Source organism: Brachyhypopomus gauderio, chromosome 2 (genome assembly GCF_052324685.1).
Source record: "Brachyhypopomus gauderio isolate BG-103 chromosome 2, BGAUD_0.2, whole genome shotgun sequence".
NCBI lineage: Eukaryota > Metazoa > Chordata > Actinopteri > Gymnotiformes > Hypopomidae > Brachyhypopomus > Brachyhypopomus gauderio.
The window spans coordinates 38,615,359-38,634,125 of record NC_135212.1 but is presented as its reverse complement, the minus strand read 5'-3'; the positions used below and the strand labels follow the sequence as shown (position 1 = coordinate 38,634,125).

The following is an 18,767-nucleotide window of genomic DNA, read 5'->3' as shown; positions in this document are numbered from 1 at the left end:
CGAAGTGGCGTCGCGAATGTAGGGTAGCCAATCAAAAGAAGCATTTCGTGTGCCCCGGGCCCGCCTTTCTTTGTCTTGTATTCATGTTTGGATAAGTCTGATCATGTCTGTCGTTTCAAGACTAGTTCATAGCGAACGTAATAAAATCTACTGTCTGCAATAAAAGAGAAGCAATAATTGATTTATTTCAACAAAGCAACCTGAAATGTAATATTTAATATAATTGTATAATAATATACAATATAATTGTGGTTAATTACACCTGCGGAACAATTACATACTCTGTACACTGCTGCACAAACTACACTCATCATTGCAGTTGTAAAGATATTACAATCAGAAGCCCACGGTCCACTCTCATGGAAAGTTCTGGTCATTTTATTTACCCCCTCACAGTTTGGCTGAATAGAATGATCACTGTTTACATTGAAGTGTGTGTGTGTGTGTGTGTGTGTGTGTGTGTGTGTGTGTGTGTGTGCACGGACGTTGCAGGCGTCTCATTCATGTGGTCTGTGCCGTCTGATGTAGTCTGATAGCAGAGTGGGGTAGTCAGTCATGACTCCAGTTGCTCCTACTGCAAATGCAGCTTCTATGTCCTGGTCTTCGTTACACACAAACAGATGTATCTGAGACACAGAGACACAAACATGTATCTGAGACACTCACAGATAAATTAAATATAACATAAAATATAATTATAATAAGTCCTTCATTGTTTAGAATGTCTATTTCATGAAGATTTGATGATTATTTTTTGCGTGTTACTTTCAAGTTTCTCTCAGTGACTTTCTACCTGAATCCCTCGTTCTCTGAGATGCTGGAACAAACTTTTCCGCATAGTCAGTCTGGAACAAAATGATGTCGTGCAAATATTCAGCCCTGACATTGACATAAATACCTGAGCATTATATATATACACTGCTCAAAAAAATAAAGGGAACACTTAAACAACACAATATAACTCCAAGTCAACCACACTTCTGTGAAACCAACCTGTTCAGTTAGGAAGCAACACTGATTGTGAATCAATTTCACCTGCTGTTGTGCAAATGGAATAGACAACAGTTAGAAATGAGAGGCAATTAGCAAGACCCCCCCCTATAAAGGAGTGGTTCTGCATGTGGGGACCACAGACCTTTCTGCTTTCTGGCTGATGTTTTGGTCACTTTTGAATGTTGGTGGTCCTTTCACACTCGTGGTAGCATGAGACGGACTCTACAACCCACACAAGTGGCTCAGGTAATGCAGCTCATCCAGGATGGCACATCAATGCGAGCTGTGGCAAGAAGGTTTGCTGTGTCTGTCAGCGTAGTGTCCAGAAGCTAGAGGCGCTACCAGGAGACAGGCCAGTACACCAGGAGACGTGGAGGAGGCCGTAGGAGGGCAACAACCCAGCAGCAGGACCGCTACCTCCGCCTTTGTGCAAGAAAGAACAGGAGGAGCACTGCCAGAGCCCTGCAAAATGACCTCCAGCAGGCGACAAATGTGCATGTGTCTGCACAAACGGTTAGAAACCGACTCCATGAGGATGCTATGAGGGCCCGACGTCCACAGATGGGGGTTGTGCTCACAGCCCAACACCGTGCAGGATGCTTGGCATTTTCCAGAGAACACCAGGATTGGCAAATTCACCACTGGCGGCTTGTGCTCTTCACAGATGAAAGCAGGTTCACACTGATCACATGTGACAGACGTGATAGAGTCTGGAGACGCCGTGGAGAGCGATCTGCTGCCTGCAACATCTTTCAGCATGACCGGTTTAGCAGTGGGTCAGTAATGGTGTGGGGTGGCATTTCTTTGGAGGGCCGCACAGCCCTCCATGTGCTCACCAGAGGTAGCCTGACTGCCATTAGGTACCGAGATGAGATCCTCAGACCCCTTGTGAGACCATATGCTGGTGCGGTTGGCCCTGGGTTCTTCCTAATGCAGGACAATGCTAGACCTCATGTGGCTGGAGTGTGTCAGCAGTTCCTGCAAGATGAAGGCATTGAAGCTATGGACTGGCCCGCCCGTTGTCCAGACCTGAATCCGATTGAGCACATCTGGGACATCATGTCTCGCTCCATCCACCAACGTTACGTTGCACCACAGACTGTCCAGGAGTTGGCGGATGCTTTAGTCCAGGTCTGGGAGGAGATCCCTCAGGAGACCATCTGCCACCTCATCAGGAGCATGCCCAGGCGTTGTAGGGAGGTCATACAGGCACGTGGAGGCCACACACAATACTGAGCCTCATTTTGACTTGTTTTAAGGACATTACATCAAAGTTGGATCAGCCTGTAGTGTGTTTTTCCACTTTAATTTTGTGTGTGGCTCCAAATCCAGGCCTCCATTGGTTAATAAATTTGATTTCCATTGATGATTTTTGTGTGATTTTGTTGTCAGCACATTCAACTTTGTACAGAACAAAGTATTCAATGAGAATATTTCATTCATTCAGATATAGGATGTGTTATTTGAGTGTTCCCTTTATTTTTTTGAGCAGTGTATATATGTTATTTGTATGTTACTTTCAATACTTGTAAAGTTCATGTCTGATACACCTACTTTTCAATCAGCGAGATGACCATTCTGTTCCTAAGAACAGCAGAAGCTGGTATGTATGTTCTGCAAAAAAATGAATAAATAAAAAGGTACACATGACTAAAGCATACAGCAACTGTCTAGAGATAAGTGCATACATGCTATCAAGACAAAAACAGTTTAATAAACACAATACACACAGACAGACAGACTGAATAAGGTCCTGTGACTGAATCTGGTTGGGTTGAACAGGTCAGAGGTCAGCTGATGAACTGTGCACTGACGGAGACTGCCTGCAGACCGGCTGCATCTGTGGTTGTGCACTTAATACACACCATCTGGTTCATTTAATAAACACTATCTGATGTACTCAATACACACCATCTGGTTCATTTAATAAATACTATCTGATGTACTCAATACACACCATCTGGTTCATTTAATAAACACTATCTGATGTACTCAATACACACCATCTGGTTAATTTAATAAAGACTATCTGATGTACTCCAGACACACCATCTGGTTCATTTAATAAACATTATCTGATGTACTCATTATACACCATCTGGTTAATTTAATAAACATTATCTGATGTACTCAATACACACCATCTGGTTAATTTTATAAACACTATCTGATGTACTCATTAAACACCATCTGGTTCATTTAATAAACACTATCTGATGTACTCAATACACACCATATGGTTCATTTAATAAACATTATCTGATGTACTACTTCATTTAAAAACACTGCAATTTGAGTACCCACACGAGGGTGTGTTATTTCCGCCACATCCTTATACGTGTTCTACTAGATATTTTACTGCAGAACTGGTTAGTCTTTCTTCTAAATCATGTTGATTTTTTTGTTGTTATTGACATAATGATGTTGAATACTGATATCATTCTATTGCAGACCTACCTTTATGACAGTTTACGACAGGAGTTTATGACTAGTGTGTTAGGACTGTGTAATGTTCCTGTCTGTGTTTCTGTGTATGTGTAACATTTTATGAGATCACTGCAGTGAATAGGGTTTTGTTTATGAACTAAAAGTTTGACAAAGGGAACTCAAAACCCTCCAAATCCTTAATACTGTACTAATACTAAACTAATGAGCTTCATTTTGTAATCAGTTTTGCTAAAATGCTTACACTTGTAACATGTTGCATGTGCCTTCGTGCACATGTACCTTGTACCGTATATTGTGTTGCAAAAAACTTGTCTTGTTGGCAGAACCAGTATGTACAGTCTTGCTATCTTGCAAACCAGCTGGGACAACAGCAGGGCAAGCAGGCAATTGATATGCTTATAAATCTTCAGTGAGCTGATAGGCTGGTTTGTGTAGAATGCAGCAGAACCCTGGCACACACCTGTTGTAGACGCGGGGCAGGTAGAACTGCAGGAAGCTCTCGCCTAGTGGGATGAAGGGCAGTAAGCCTGTGTAGTACAACAGGAGGAGCTGCACACCACGCATCTCCGTAAACATGTATGGCATGGTAGAATTCTGGAGACAGAAGGGGAGGGAGAGATGAAGAGAGACAGGGGGAGAGAGAGAGAGACAGGGAGGGAGAGAGACAGACAACGAAGTGTTTAGAAAGTGCAACAAGAAAATATTTAAACGAGAACCAGCATAACATCTGTTTAATGGCTCAATTCTCAGTTCAGATTTGTGTGTTGTGAGGCAGTTGACAATAGCCACACACCACTTTACGACACGCCGTCATGATACGAGAGTCCACCGAGGCCCAAACGGTGATAGCTTCCCGGTCGTATTTCCTCACAAGAGCAGAAACCTGGAGGGACAAATGAGAGTGGTGAAGACAGGAAGTGATGAAACGAGAAGGAGGGAAGGAGTGAAGGAGTGATCTGTCCTTGCCTTCTCTATCAGCTGCTTGTTTAGCTCTTTCACCTCAATGTTGATTGGGACTTTGGAAAACGTCTTGAAGACATCCTCTAGCAGGGCAAATGTCCGGTCTGAACCTGTGCTATAGTGACCTGTACAAAGCACAGAGTGTTATGAATGTACTATGGAATATTGCCTGAGCCTGTGTATGTACAAAGCATGTTGAGAAAATCACCTGTTTTGAATGTCACCTCAAGTCGTTCTTTATAAGGTGGCAACTCCTACAGAAAGGCAATTAGATGAACAGTGACAGCATGAAAATCTGATCATGCAGACATGTGTAGACGTGATCATATGACATTCTACAATCTAAAGCCTGAAGGAGTCCAGATCCACAAATACTTTCTAACTGAGTTAATGTTCATCATGTAAGCATGGAATACACGTGTACATGGAATTTGCATTTACATGGAATACGCTTGTAAATGGAATAAGCATGTACATGGAATTTGCACGTACATGGAATACGCAGGTACATGGAATATTTGTGTACATGAAAAACATGTGTACATGGAATAAATATGTACAAAATCATAAATGTCTTAAAATCCTAATAGATGCCATAATACATACATACATACATAATACATAATATTACCCTAATTCTAAATCTCATATAATCTCTCAAGCCCTTAATTCTAATTCCTAAAAGAATAGTTTGTGTATTAGAATATTAGAGTACTTGCAGGTGACACAAACAGTTCTCAGGTAGATCTGAACAAATAAATAAATGTGCATAGCAAATTATGCACTAGGTTTTCAGAAATATATCACAAAAACTCCTATTAAAATGTGACAGATTTCTCAAATACACTTGACCTCTGACCTCTAAATTTACATCCGAGATGTTGACATCATGCCCGGTCTGGCGCAGAAGGTTGTGATCATGTGACACAATCAAATGACCATCTCGAGTCATGTGACAGTCCAACTCCAACATCTCTGTTCCCACCTCCACTGCACTGAGAGATGAAGGGTTTGAAAACACATCAGGGGTTAAAAACGAGAGGAAAAGAGAGAGTCTGTGTTGCGTGACCATAACAGGAGTGCGGTATAAAGGTGTATTAACTGGTCAATAACAAGTGCAGTAGGAGTTCAGCACAACTGATCTGAATTCAGTCTTTACTCACTGTTTAAAAGCCTCCATGGTGCTCTCTATTCTCTCACCAGACCCTGGGATCAGAGATTTGTGCACATGCATTTTCCACTTATTCAAAGTTAGAGAAACAAGAAAATGTTTGATACTTTTAGATGTCAAACTGAGGACAGGGGCAACTTCATCCAAATTGCAAAAGACCATATCATGAAAAGTAATCTGGAGGAGTACAGGACCAGATTATGTTCGTTTATCAGAAAAGGCTGTCCTTTTGCCGAATCCTATTAGAGGCTCTGAGAGAGTAATGTTCTAGGCTAATAGTGATTTCTTTAATAAATCATGTTTTACAAGAATAATCATTCTTTACATGTTTATAAATTCCTCTTTGAGAGTGTATGAAGTGCAGGACTGAATAAGAGTGGTAAACAGAAAAGATGATGAACTGGACAAACTGGAAGTACCTCCCCTGTGTGAGATATGGGTGCAATAGAAGGCAGTCTTCTTCTTCTTGTGCAGGATGTGGGGATTCTTCAGGAGGTACAAAGACATGAGGGTGTAGCCCCCTACTGCTGGGAGAAGGTAGTACAGGAAACCTGCCATAACTTCCACAGTCTGTAAACCAAAGATAATTCCAGAATAAGCCCAGGTGTCCTGAAAGCAACAAGTCCTGAGAGGAGAGGAGTTCTACAGTCAGTAGTGCAGGGCAGTATGAAGACATTTTTAACCAGGTCTTAAAATAAATAGAGAACTGCTTTTACCTGTATGTTTCTTATTCCTGGTCTCTGTTCATTGAAGAGAAGGTTCACTGTATCTCGTGTCCCAGTCTTTACTGCTATCTGGTTTGTCTGTGCCACACCTTTTAACACCACCCTCTCCTATCACCTCAACAGCAGTGTGAGCGCGAGACTGCTGTGACAGTGCTGTTAAGGTCCCAAACCAGTTGAGCAGGAGCCTGAGTAAACTCCTCACACCTCACTCCTCCTTCACTACCTGCAATCACTGTTCACACAATCAAAGCTGCTATGTCTTCTCTCTCAGAGTTTATGGTTAATGGAACACAGGATTTAGTCAGTTAATGTCAACAGTGCGCTCTCTCTCTCTCTCTGTCTCGCTCTCTCTATTGTAAACATGTAGGTTTGTAAGAGAATATTTTCCATCAGTGGTCAGTTGTGAATTATTAAGCTGTGAAGTGTTCAATTGTGAATTATTTACTTGTGAATTGTTCAGTTGTGAATTGTTCTTGTGCACATGCGTGTCTAGGCTTTTTGGACAGTCAGATGAATGAGTGCTGTGAGAACATGGTGGGTTACCACGTGTTGCCCTTTCAAGTGAAGATATACTTAATGTGACTGACTCTCTGAGCTGTTCCTTTAGTTACAAACTGCATTTTGTCTTTGAGTGATTAAATCTCAAACTACAGGAAAGATAAAAGTTTAGTCAACACAATTCCTGTAACAGTGAGACGCTGGGTGACTGGGAGTAGACTGGGAGTGCTGATGCATGAAATACCTGCTGTCACACACATGCAGAAATGCTTAGTCACAACAGGAATACACTCGTTACAACACGCGCATGCACACACACACACCCACACACACAGGCACACTAGCACTGAATGGGAGATGTGTCCATCAGCACATTGCTCCTGGTTTGTATTGTCTGAGCTTGTATAGAGCTGCTGAGAGACATCAGGAAAAATGTGCAAAAGATTAACAAAACACACTGAGTGTGAGAAAGAGACAGACAGGAGAGAGACAGACGGGGGAGAGACAGACAGGAGAGAGACAGACGGGGGAGTGATGGGGACAGTCTCACTGTGTAAATGCAATTCATGTCTGGGGGAAAGGAAAACATGCAGTTACATCTTACAAGACTGAATTAAAGCAGCGCCCCCGTTTGACTGATTATTTATTGACAAACACCAGAATTAATCATACAGCATAACTGTTAAGTCCATTTACTAACTGCTTATTATTTAGGGTTCATTTGAATATTCTTCCTCTGCTTCTACAGCATTTTTTTGCTGGCCTGTCCACTCCTGTTCTTACGCCAGTCCCTGCAGAACCCAGACTAACAAGTGGGCGTGTTCTAGTGTCCCTATACTCTGGAGCTCTCCATGAATACCTGGAACAATTAATGTTTTTATATAACATGTAATTTACTATTAATTTTACAGTAATTGTATCAGGTTTTCAATGTATTACCTTTTTATTTGTCAGTTTGCCAGGCTCCCAGCCAGAGACACACCTATTCACTTTACACACACACCTCAAGCCTCTCACATTCCCTATTACCAGAATACTGAACACTGATTACCTGATCACCGTCACCTGTTTGAGTATTTGGTTCACCCTTTCAGCTGCCTACATGTTCTAGATAATCGGCTCATAGCACGTGTAGGCTTGTGTGTGCTATGAGCTGAAACCTTAGCGATAACACACCCGTTTGACGTTTTCTTGCTTAAGGGGGCAAATGTGTCTAGGTAGGATTTGGCTTTAAGAATTCTGTTGCTCGTGGGCACAATGCATAGTAAACAAACAAAGTTTGTTCATGACAAACTGTGTGTTTTACGACATACTGTCGGTTTATGACAGTAACTAGGTCGACATCAGGCAATGAAGTGCTGATCACCTTTAAAACAGTACGAAACCCAACGGATGATTTTATCACATACCTCCAACATCAGGCAGCGTGAGACAGACGGGCTTCAAGCTGTTTTACTAACCTCAGCAGAACATGTCTAACCTTGCCAGAACATGTCAAGAGCACAGAGAAGTTTCTGAACCAGATGAACAACTATTCCATACCACAGAACCTAGAGGGGAAAATCCTCTGGGACTGTTTTACTTACACCAACTCAAAGCATTACCTGTATAAACAGTATAAAGAAACCACGAGTTCTGCACGACACTCCGCCACAGCATTGACTGGCTAGGACACAATGGCTTTAGGCCTGATGTAACAACACAGTGCTCAGATGTGTCCAAAATATAAACCTTTATGAGAAACCATCACTAGTTCATATCTAGAAGAGTAACTAAGTATCTGTTCCTTAGAGCACTAAACTTTAGAACACCTTCCGTATGATCTTCCACACAGGTTAGAGGATGTTTGGTTTTTTTTCACAACCACCTCAATGTAGCCATAGACCAGAGCATACTTTAAAAAATATAAAAACCTTGTTTTACCTTAAAAAGGTTAAGTGGTTCTCTGGTAAAGCATCTCACTAGAAAAGCAACTTTCTAGTAGTGTCTCAATAGTAAAGCAGTTCTCTAGTGGAAGTGTTCCTCTTAGAACTCCCCCTCTTCCACAGTAGTGTATTCTCATTGCTTGAAGAAAATGTCAAACTCCCACATCAATGCACTACAAAATCTTACAGTATTAGCAATTTTATTTAATATATGTATATAATTCAGTTTCTGTGTTAATTGTTTAATTCATAATACCAATAAGCATGTACATTACTAGACCCATCCATGGTTCATATCTCAACCTAATCGTTTCTTTAAAATCATGATTTAAAATAAGACCTTTATAAGATTAAGGGAACAAACATTTCAGAAAGAATGACACTGGCAATTAAATTCCACACCCACAGAGAGGAATAATAAAAATAAAAAAAAAACACAACTTGTACAAAAAAGAAAATTTAAATCCCTCTACAGTTAATAAAAAAAAAACCAAAATAAAAAAAAAACTCACCAGTAGAACAATAATTTTAGGAACAGCCATTAAAAGACAATATGAAATCTACCACATTGGCTTTATCTTTCAACCCACATACTGCTTTATGATTTATAAATTTGTTGAAGGGTATTGGTTTGTGTTGAAATGTTGTATGGTTGATTGTAGACAGTGGTCTACATGTAGACAGTGGTCCCATGGTCCCATTTGTAAATAAGCATTACAGAGATATCCCCAATAATGATTCATTTCCTTCAGGGTGGAGGTGTAATGCTTGAGGAGAAACAGAGGACAGAGACGGAGAGAAAGAGAGAACAGACAATGAGCAGGGATCAGAAAGAGGGACTGAAACGAAGATGGCAGGACTGAAGAATGATAGGAACTGTGTAGTTCAAACTCAAAGAAAGGACAGAAAGAAGCCAAAAACTATTTAGTCATGTGACAGGGAAGGGGTTTGGGGTGTTTGAGTAGTGGTAACAGCAGTGCAAACACACTCTGCTGATTGGCTTTTCTCTGTCCCTCCTCCTAAAGCTCACTTTCCTCATCCACGATTGGCCAAAAGTACCTCTGTTCCCTAGAAAATTAACAGTAATAACAGTTCTTCAAAAAGGAGGGTAAGAGCAGTTGTAGCTGTGATTGGTAAACATGCAAAGTCAGTCACAGATTACATAAATGCAATTTCAGCCAATCACAGGCAAGAGAGGCATGAGGTCAGCAAGCCCTGTGGAAAAGCCCTTTCAAAGTAGTGACATCACAAGGTGGAGGAGAGAACTGTGAGCCAGGGCCCTGAAACCGTTCAGCTTGGCTGTGTTACCCCAGGCTGCAAAGACCCGAGGAGATGGAATGATATGGATGGAGATGGAATGATACAGATGGAGATGGTGGAGAAAGAATGATAGACAAGGACAAAATAAGCTACTAGGGAAAGTGAGCAGTGATAGCCATAGCAACCAACGATTCTACTGTTGGGCTGAAAGCACCAGCGAGAAGGTAGGACCACACCGCACACAGAGGACGTGTGAAGACAAAAATATTACCACAAGTCAAAACAGTCTGGGGTAGCAACAGGAAAGAAGGAGAGGGGAGGGGACGAGAAGAGAGGGGAGTGGGAGAGCACTAGGAATGTGTTGTGATATTTAAGCTCAATGGTACTGATGGCTTCATCTTCCAAAAGCTGTGGTTTAAAAAAAAAAAGAAAAAAGAAAAAAAAAGCTGTTTGTGAAGGGAGCAGTGGATGCGGGGTAGAGGGTGGGGTAGAGGGTGGGGCAGCAGGTGAACTGACAGCTGGCCCGCCTCCCCCTCCCAGCCTGCTGGGTTCCCACACCACATTCACACCATCAGGATAGGACACTCCCGTCAGCACAATCTGAGAGACCTTTTTCACAACAGCCAAAAATGAGGACCCAGGCTTGTTACTAGCTGATGTATTTTTTCTTAAAAAAAAATATAGAAAAGCAGTAAGTCACTTTCAAACAAATACTCAAATACAAATTAGCAACATACAAAACATTTTGCAAGTGATAACATTCAAATTACAGTGTACAAATAGATCTCAAACTTATAATACTCCAGGGGGAGGCCCATGTACAGATGCGTGTATACACACACATACACACTAACACATACATATGTGTGTGTATACATATATAAACATACATATACCCACACTCACATTTATATATATATATATGTATATATAGACACAGGTCCATGAGGAGATCATATCGACGTTACACTCTTCCTCTCCCCACTTACTCTTCCTCCTCACTAGAGCAACACAGAACTGCACGGGAGCACAAACAGTGAGGGATCTGGGAGAAGGGGTAAAAGAACAGGGGTAAAAGAACAGGGGATGTGCACACCAAGGAGAGAGATCGCAAGAACAGGAGCCCCACTGGGTGGTGCTAAAGTGTCAGGCTACCACGCCCCACCCGCACTCCACCCGCTCATGACAGATATGGAGAAAGAAAACAAACAGCTTTCAATACACTTCCGGTCATTTTTGTCTTCTTTTTCTGGGTTTTTTTGTGTTGTTCAATACCATATATGTATGTGTGGAGGAGCGTGCTCTCCCGGCCTCCTCACCACCCCACTTCTCTTGGTCAGGGCTGATGAGTCAGAAAAGGAGAGCACATCACTGACTGATGGAGCTTGTACTTATTTAGCAATTCTGCAAAATACACATCTCAGCACTGATTCTTGTATTTAACAGTGTTGTAGTTAAACTGTATCTTTGACTAACCTACTGTACTGGGTAAAAAGCATTCTGGGAGTAGATGACCGCACTTTTGTAAGTCAATCTGGTGAAGGATGTATACGAGTAGGTGTACAGGTATGAGTAGGTGGAGGTGTAGGTTATGATAGAGATGTACATTATAGTGAAGGTGTATGAGTAGGTGCAGGTTATGGTAGAGATGTAAGTTATGGTGGAGGTGTATGAGTAGGTGCAGGTGTAGGTTATGGTAGAGATGTACGTTATGGTGGAGGTGTATGAGAAGGTGGAGGTGTAGGTTATGGTAGAGATGTATGTTATGATGGAGGTGTATGAGTAGGTACAGGTGGAGGTTATGATGGAGGTGTAAGTTATGGTGAAGGTGTATGAGTAGGTGGAGGTGTACGAGTAGGTGCAGGTGGAGGTGTACGAGTAGGGAGGTGTAGGTTATGGTGAAGGTGTACGAGTAGGTTATGGTGGAGGTGTATGAGTAGGTGGAGGTTATGGTGAAGGTGTAGGTTATGGTGAAGGTGTATGAGTAGGTGGAGGTTATGGTGGAGGTGTAGGTTATGGTGAAGGTGTATGAGTAGGTGGAGGTGTACGAGTAGGTGGAGGTGGACGAGTAGGGAGGTGTAGGTTATGGTGAAGGTGTACGAGTAGGTTATGGTGGAGGTGTATGAGTAGGTGGAGGTTATGGTGAAGGTGTACGAGGAGGTTATGGTGGAGGTGTAGGTTATGGTGAAGGTGTATGAGTAGGTGGAGGTATACGAGTAGGTGGAGGTGGAGGTGTACGAGTAGGGAGGTGTAGGTTATGGTGAAGGTGTACGAGTAGGTTATGGTGGAGGTGTATGAGTAGGTGGAGGTTATGGTGAAGGTGTACGAGGAGGTTATGGTGGAGGTGTAGGTTATGGTGAAGGTGTATGAGTAGGTGGAGGTTATGGTGAAGGTGTACGAGGAGGTTATGGTGGAGGTGTAGGTTATGTTGGAGGTGTACGTGATGGTGGAGGTATATGTTGGAGGTGTACGTGATGGTGGAGGTATATGTTGGAGGTGTACGTGATGGTGGAGGTATATGTTGGAGGTGTACGTGATGGTGGAGGTATATGTTGGAGGTGTACGTGATGGTGGAGGTATATGTTGGAGGTGTACGTGATGGTGGAGGTATATGTTGGAGGTGTACGTGATGGTGGAGGTATATGTTGGAGGTGTACGTGATGGTGGAGGTATATGTTGGAGGTGTACGTGATAGTGGAGGTATATGTTGGAGGTGTACGTGATGGTGGAGGTGTATGAGTAGGTGGAGGTTATGGTGAAGGTGTACGAGGAGGTTATGGTGGAGGTGTAGGTTATGGTGGAGGTATAGGTTATGGTGGAGGTATAGGTTATGGTGGAGGTATAGGTTATGGTGGAGGTATAGGTTATGGTGGAGGTGTATGTTGGAGGTGTACGTGATGGTGGGGGTGTACGAGGAGGTTATGGTGGAGGTATATGTTGGAGGTGTAGGTTATGGTGGAGGTGTAGGTTACGGTGGAGGTATATGTTGGAGGTGTAGGTTACGGTGGAGGTATATGTTGGAGGTGTACATGATGGTGGGGGTATAGGTTATGGTGGAGGTGTAGGTTATGGTGGAGGTGTAGGTTATGGTGGAGGTTATGGTGGAGCTATATGTTGGAGGTGTACATGATGGTGGGGGTGTAGGTTATGGTGGAGGTATATGGTGGAGGTGTACATGATGGTGGGGGTGTAGGTTATGGTGGAGGTATATGGTGGAGGTGTAGGTTATGGTGGGGGTATATGTTGGAGGTGTACGTGATGGTGGGGGTATATGTTGGAGGTGTACGTGATGGTGGGGGTGTAGGTTATGGTGGAGGTATATGGTGGAGGTGTAGGTTATGGTGGAGGTATATGGTGGAGGTGTACGTGATGGTGGAGGTATATGTTGGAGGTGTACGTGATGGTGGGGGTATATGTTGGAGGTGTAGGTTATGGTGGGGGTGGAGGTATATGTTGGAGGTGTATGTAATGGTGGGGGTGTACGTGATGGTGGGGGTGTAGGTTATGGTGGAGGTATATGTTGGAGGTGTATGTGATGATGGGGGTATATGTTGGAGGTGTACGTGATGGTGGGGGTGTACGTGATGGTGGGGGTATATGGTGGAGGTGTATGTTGGAGGTGTACGTGATGTTGGAGGTGTAGGTTATGGTGGAGGTATATGTTGGAGGTGTAGGTTATGGTGGGGGTTATGGTGGAGGTGTAGGTTATGGTGGGGGTATATGTTGGAGGTGTAGGTTATGGTGGAGGTATATGTTGGAGGTGTAAGTTATGGTGGGGGTATATGGTGGAGGTGTAGGTTATGGTGGAGGTTATGTTGGAGGTGGAGGTTATGGTGGGGGTATATGGTAGAGGTGTAGGTTATGGTGGAGGTATATGGTAGAGGTGTAGGTTATGGTGGAGGTGTAGGTTATGGTGGGGGTATATGGTGGAGGTATATGTTGGGGGTGTAGGTTATGGTGGGGGTATATGGTGGAGGTGTAGGTTGGGGGTGTAGGTTATGGTGGGGGTATATGGTGGAGGTATATGTTGGGGGTGTAGGTTATGGTGGGGGTATATGGTGGAGGTATATGTTGGGGGTGTAGGTTATGGTGGGGGTATATGGTGGAGGTGTATGTTGGGGGTGGAGGTTATGGTGGGGGTATATGGTGGAGGTATATGTTGGGGGTGTAGGTTATGGTGGGGGTATATGGTGGAGGTGTATGTTGGGGGTGTAGGTTATGGTGGGGGTGTACCTGGCTTCCCTCAGGAGCCCTGGTAATTGGCCTGGAAGCGGGCCGTCTCCTCAAAAATCAGCTCCTTCAGCTTCTCCTTGGGAAGGTCGTCAAGCTCCATGTTAAAGGTGAAGGGCTCCTCAGCTACAGGCTACACACACACACACACGTTACTCAAACCTTTAGAGTGCCTGGATAAGGTTTGTTTTGTGTCACGCATGTGAAGTTGTTTTGACCACATAATATTTTTGCACAGGAGACAGCAAGACAGGAAGTGGGGGGAGGGGATGAAAGTGTGGCAGGAGAGGAGGGGCATGTGGAGGGGAAGGGTGTACCTCATCAGTGGGGTCATAGTACTGCTCCAGGTAAGTGTGGGCCAGGGCTTCTTCCACAGTTATACGCTTGATGGGGTTAAAGGTCAACATACGGTCCAACAAGTCCAGAGCTAAACAGGAACAGGAAGGGATTAGTTGTGTTTTAAATGAATAACAATGTGTTTGACAACACATTAAAAATCTCCTAGACCCATCAACACAAGATCAGTTCTGTCACAAGAACTACATCAGAAAATGCTAAATAAAAAGATGGTGTTGAACACACACACACACTCGCATGCAAAGGCCCCTAAAATATAAGCATAAAGGGGATCTTTCCCAAAACCTATAAACTTATTCCAGGGAATACCTTTACTATCAGCCTTGGGAAACAGCTTATTCCAGGGAATCTTGGGTTTCGGGGGCAGAGACTGCAAGTAGTTCCTCGCCTTCATGTTGATGATGCAGTTTAGATCCTCCTGAGATGGGGAGCCCAGAATACCTAACAGACACACACACTCTTACAACTCACCACTATGTTTCATTGTATATTTTGGGAGGGGAGGGGACATGACGGGCAGTGGGAGGGGTCCAAGTCTTAGCAGGGACTCACCTAGTATGTGGTTCAGCTGATCCAGGTAGTGCTTTCCTGGAAAGATGGGCCTGTTGGACAGCATTTCGGCCAGGATACAACCCACCGACCAGATATCAATGGACTTTGTGTAGCCCTGTAAGTACACACACAACCAAGTTCAGACATTATATGAGAAGAGATGTCCAAATGCTAGGCCCTGCCTCACACATGCTTGCCTTGGAGTTCAGCATGATCTCAGGGGCACGGTACCAGCGGGTGGCGACGTACTCCGTGAGGAACCCAGTGTGGTCATGTTCTGGGTCAGCTATACGCGCCAGCCCAAAGTCACAGATCTGAGATGAGGAGAAAGATGGGGATCTCACACAATATGTTTACATTATAATATGTTTACAAAAAATTTATTGCTTAAAATGCATACATTATTTGTAAAAATAAAACCTGATTCTGTAATTTAAGTGCGATAATACCTTCTGAATTTTAAATAAACATTTTCAAATCGCAAAACAGAAGTAAATTAAAGCGCTCCTAACTTGTAAAAAAATCATCTTCCTATTACCCTCCCACCCATTTACACTAGAAATAATAAAATATCACAAACATAATTTGGTATGCTCCAACGTTTTTGTTGTTAGCAAACCTAATGTTTGTCTACTGAAACCGTTTCTTCCTTTCTGGAGGATTTTGCTTGAGGCACAATGGGGAGCAGGAATATCGTGGATGGAGTAATACATTAAAAATTGCATTGATGATTTTTAGTAATCCAGATACTCTAATGTCTTGAGCAACCATCAAGGAAATCGAGGATCAGCCCGTACACCTAAACTTTCCATGGTCTTAACCCTAATCAGTCCACAGTCTTAACCCTTAACTATTTATAGCTATTTAGATATTTGTCCAAATGAATAAAAAGAGCCAGGAAAGAGTGTGGAAGGTGAGCAGCTCTGACCTTGAGGTCGCAGGTGGTGTTGATGAGAAGGTTGGAGGGTTTCAAGTCTCGGTGGAGCACGTTGGCCGAGTGGATGTACTTCAGCCCACGGAGGATCTGATACAGGAAGTAACAGATGTGGTCGTTGCTGAGCTGCTGAGTCTTTAGCAACTTGTACAGATCGGTCTCCATCAGGTCCTGTACAATGTAACTGCAGGGAAGTCAAGGAGATGAAGAGCTTCACTAGAGCATGTTGTGGATGAGACTCAGAATCAGCCAGGATCCCAGTCTGCTTGGCTAGCGTTTTACAGCACTGCTAAAGGACCATCAGACAACTATGGCTGAATATTTGCAAAATCTTTGTGAAAATGGATTGTTGCCAATATCCAGAGCCAAAGCTTTATATTGTTAAGCTTTAAGATCAGAAAACAAAGATGATTCCTGCATGGTAGTAATAACAACAATAACTATTAGTATGGAAGATAATATATAAATTTAGTTATAAAAAATTAACTTCACAAATCTCTGAAGCCCTAACTTAGTCTGATTCTGGACAGAAACATGAGCTGCTGTTGTGGGACAGCTCAGCGGGACAGCCCAGTGGGACTCTCGTGCAAGGATACACATCCCGCATGTAATCAATGCGACGTGCTCTCAAGATGTCGTTGATGCCGATGATGTTCTCGTGGCGGAAGCGTAGCAGGATCTTGATCTCTCTTAGAGTGCGCTGACAGTAGGTCTGGTGCTCGAAGGGACTTATCTTCTTAATGGCTACCCGGATCTTGTTCACATTGTCGAAAGCAGAGCTGAGTGCATTGGGTAGTGGGGGGGAGGAGGGAGTGAAGTGAGTGTGGACAGAGAGAGGAAGAGAGGAGAGAAACAATGGTTCTGCCTCACACGCTCACAAAGCATGCATCAAAAATTCCAACTTAACAAAACTGCTTAGCTAACCTAGAAACTAAAGGCAGCAGAGATATGGTGATGTGATGTCCCACAGCTGCTATACCATTTACTGTATACTGGACTACACACATGGACAAAGCATTCACACTTAGTATTGACACACCATCACAACGCATTTAGTAAAATACTGAGTAATGGGGAATGTGCTTGTGTACACTTGGTTACGTCATACTTAGCTGTAACCTACACTGTCTAAATAACGCATATAAAAACTATTGAAATGTATACAAATACACGTTAACAGAAATGCTGAATAAAGTGAGATTACTGTTCAGCTGCTGGCAGTATTTCAAGAAACAAGACTTCAGTTACCCACGTAGTTTTAACACAGCATTTTGTAAAAGCCTAATCGCATTTAAGATCAGTCCGGTCTCTTTAAATTCGTACTCAAATTATCAGACAGCTTGGAACTCGTTTTGTGGCCTAACCCGAAAAGTTGCTGGAGTGTCTTATTACATTAACGTATCCTTCACAGCATCCATATTGCAATTTAACTTGCCCCGTTTTTAAACGTAACGTATCTAATAGATTTCCTGATTCTAATAAGTTAAAAAAATACCCAGCACTCCGACTTGAAAACGATTCCTTGCAACGATGCTTTTAATTGTTTTGTTATTCGAGTGCGCATCGCCGCCACGGCCTTGACACCGACTCACTTCCGCGAAACGTTAATTCGGCAGCATCGTGGCCACGCCCATTTCACGAGCCGAACGTTAGGAAACGGCAGTTTGCTCAGTGCTAATGGGTTAGCATGCAGTGTAGCGCACAGCGCCGAACTAGCGCGATACACGCCTCGCCAAAAGACAAAAAGTTCCACACAGGCCATAATTACGAACACATTTTCGAATTGTATCGTAGTGTGGTTGTCGTTGTCTAGAAACAGTTACAAAGCAATGTAGCTCAACTGGACGTTAGTAACTACGTAACTTTACATTTAGTTCAGCCAACTACGGGGTGGGCATCAAAACGACAGCTAGCCTAGCCGTGCTAACGTTAGCCGTGCTAGCCATGCTAACCTAGCCAGGCTAACTTAGCCGTGCTAGCGTCCTCGACGAACGGGGACGCGCCGCCCGAGATGCGTTGCTGGCGGTTGAACGTGACCACACGGAACCTGCCGAGCCTCGTGTTCCGTTTCACAGTCCGTCAGTCCCCCGTAAAACGGCGGTGTCATGTTCGCACAGTTGGAGGCCAAGCGCGTCGTCGCGTGTATTTATTCCCGGGGACGCGACACCCTTTTTCCTGCTCGCAGCACATCGCAGGCTAGGTGGAGGCGCGCGTTAGCTCCCTAGCTAGCTAATCCCGCGCGCCGCCGCCGCCGCACAGCCGGGGCGGCGACGCGGCTCGGCTCGGCTCGGTTTCTCTTACCACACCATCCCGTATGCCCCCTCCCCGATGTACAGGAGGTCGGTGTAGCGGGGACCGACGTCGAAATTCTGCCCCTTCACAGATTCCAGGCCGGGCTTGGATCCCGCAGCTCCAGTCGCTCCCCCGGGCGCGACAGCTCCGCCAGCCCCGGCGGCGCTGCCGTTCGAGCCTGTAGCTCCGTTCGCCGCTGCAGTAGAGCCCGAATCCGCCATCGTCCTGTCCAGAAATTCGTCGTCTGTGGTCGGTAGCTGGGGGAGGCGGCCTTCTGGCAGAAGGCTTCCACGGGTTAATAGCGGGGTTTTGTGTTTGTAGATGTCGTTCCTTTGGACGCACCGCTTGCCTGACAGTCGAGGAGGTGTCGATAAACGTCCCCCCCGTCGGTGCAAGACTACGCGAGTGTGTACGGAGACCGA

At 44.0% G+C, this 18,767-nt stretch overlaps 2 protein-coding genes across 4 annotated transcripts; both read right to left on the bottom strand.

Annotated features, from left to right (window-relative positions):
- Window positions 1–162: 162 nt before the first annotated feature.
- On the bottom strand, window positions 163–7,006 carry gdpd3a (glycerophosphodiester phosphodiesterase domain containing 3a). 2 transcript variants are annotated; one of them, XM_076995671.1, is made up of 11 exons: window positions 6,289–7,006; window positions 5,992–6,142; window positions 5,565–5,607; window positions 5,261–5,396; window positions 4,610–4,655; window positions 4,408–4,526; window positions 4,235–4,324; window positions 3,902–4,035; window positions 2,548–2,607; window positions 794–845; window positions 163–626 (listed from the first exon to the last, which is right to left on the bottom strand). In XM_076995671.1, exons 2-11 carry the CDS (start codon window positions 6,128–6,130, stop codon window positions 498–500), a joined length of 948 nt encoding a protein of 315 aa, XP_076851786.1. In that variant the 5' UTR covers window positions 6,131–6,142; window positions 6,289–7,006; the 3' UTR covers window positions 163–497. The 2 variants fall into 2 exon arrangements, with proteins under 2 accessions (XP_076851786.1, XP_076851785.1); XM_076995670.1 differs by having other exon boundaries at window positions 5,992–6,197; window positions 6,289–6,947.
- A 1,897-nt stretch (window positions 7,007–8,903) lies between these two features.
- Window positions 8,904–18,753, bottom strand: mapk3 (mitogen-activated protein kinase 3). 2 transcript variants are annotated; one of them, XM_076995666.1, is made up of 9 exons: window positions 18,355–18,753; window positions 16,650–16,832; window positions 16,048–16,237; window positions 15,317–15,433; window positions 15,120–15,234; window positions 14,877–15,008; window positions 14,528–14,637; window positions 14,214–14,343; window positions 8,904–11,025 (listed from the first exon to the last, which is right to left on the bottom strand). In XM_076995666.1, exons 1-8 carry the CDS (start codon window positions 18,564–18,566, stop codon window positions 14,224–14,226), a joined length of 1,179 nt encoding a protein of 392 aa, XP_076851781.1. In that variant the 5' UTR covers window positions 18,567–18,753; the 3' UTR covers window positions 8,904–11,025; window positions 14,214–14,223. The 2 variants fall into 2 exon arrangements, with proteins under 2 accessions (XP_076851781.1, XP_076851780.1); XM_076995665.1 differs by having other exon boundaries at window positions 8,904–11,322; window positions 18,355–18,751.
- Window positions 18,754–18,767: the final 14 nt, after the last annotated feature.

Coding starts and splice junctions, on each gene's coding strand:
- gdpd3a (XM_076995671.1), bottom strand. CDS start 6,130: ATGGCAGGTTTCCTGTACTACCTTCTCCCAGCAGTAGGGGGCTACACC. Junction 5,608..5,991: donor CCATATCTCACACAGGGGAG/GTACTTCCAGTT, acceptor CTCTGATCCCAG/GGTCTGGTGAGAGAATAGAG. Junction 4,325..4,407: donor ACAAGCAGCTGATAGAGAAG/GCAAGGACAGAT, acceptor TTGTCCCTCCAG/GTTTCTGCTCTTGTGAGGAA.
- mapk3 (XM_076995666.1), bottom strand. CDS start 18,566: ATGGCGGATTCGGGCTCTACTGCAGCGGCGAACGGAGCTACAGGCTCG. Junction 16,833..18,354: donor GGGGCATACGGGATGGTGTG/GTAAGAGAAACC, acceptor CAATGCACTCAG/CTCTGCTTTCGACAATGTGA. Junction 15,434..16,047: donor ACACCACCTGCGACCTCAAG/GTCAGAGCTGCT, acceptor TCCTCATCTCAG/ATCTGTGACTTTGGGCTGGC.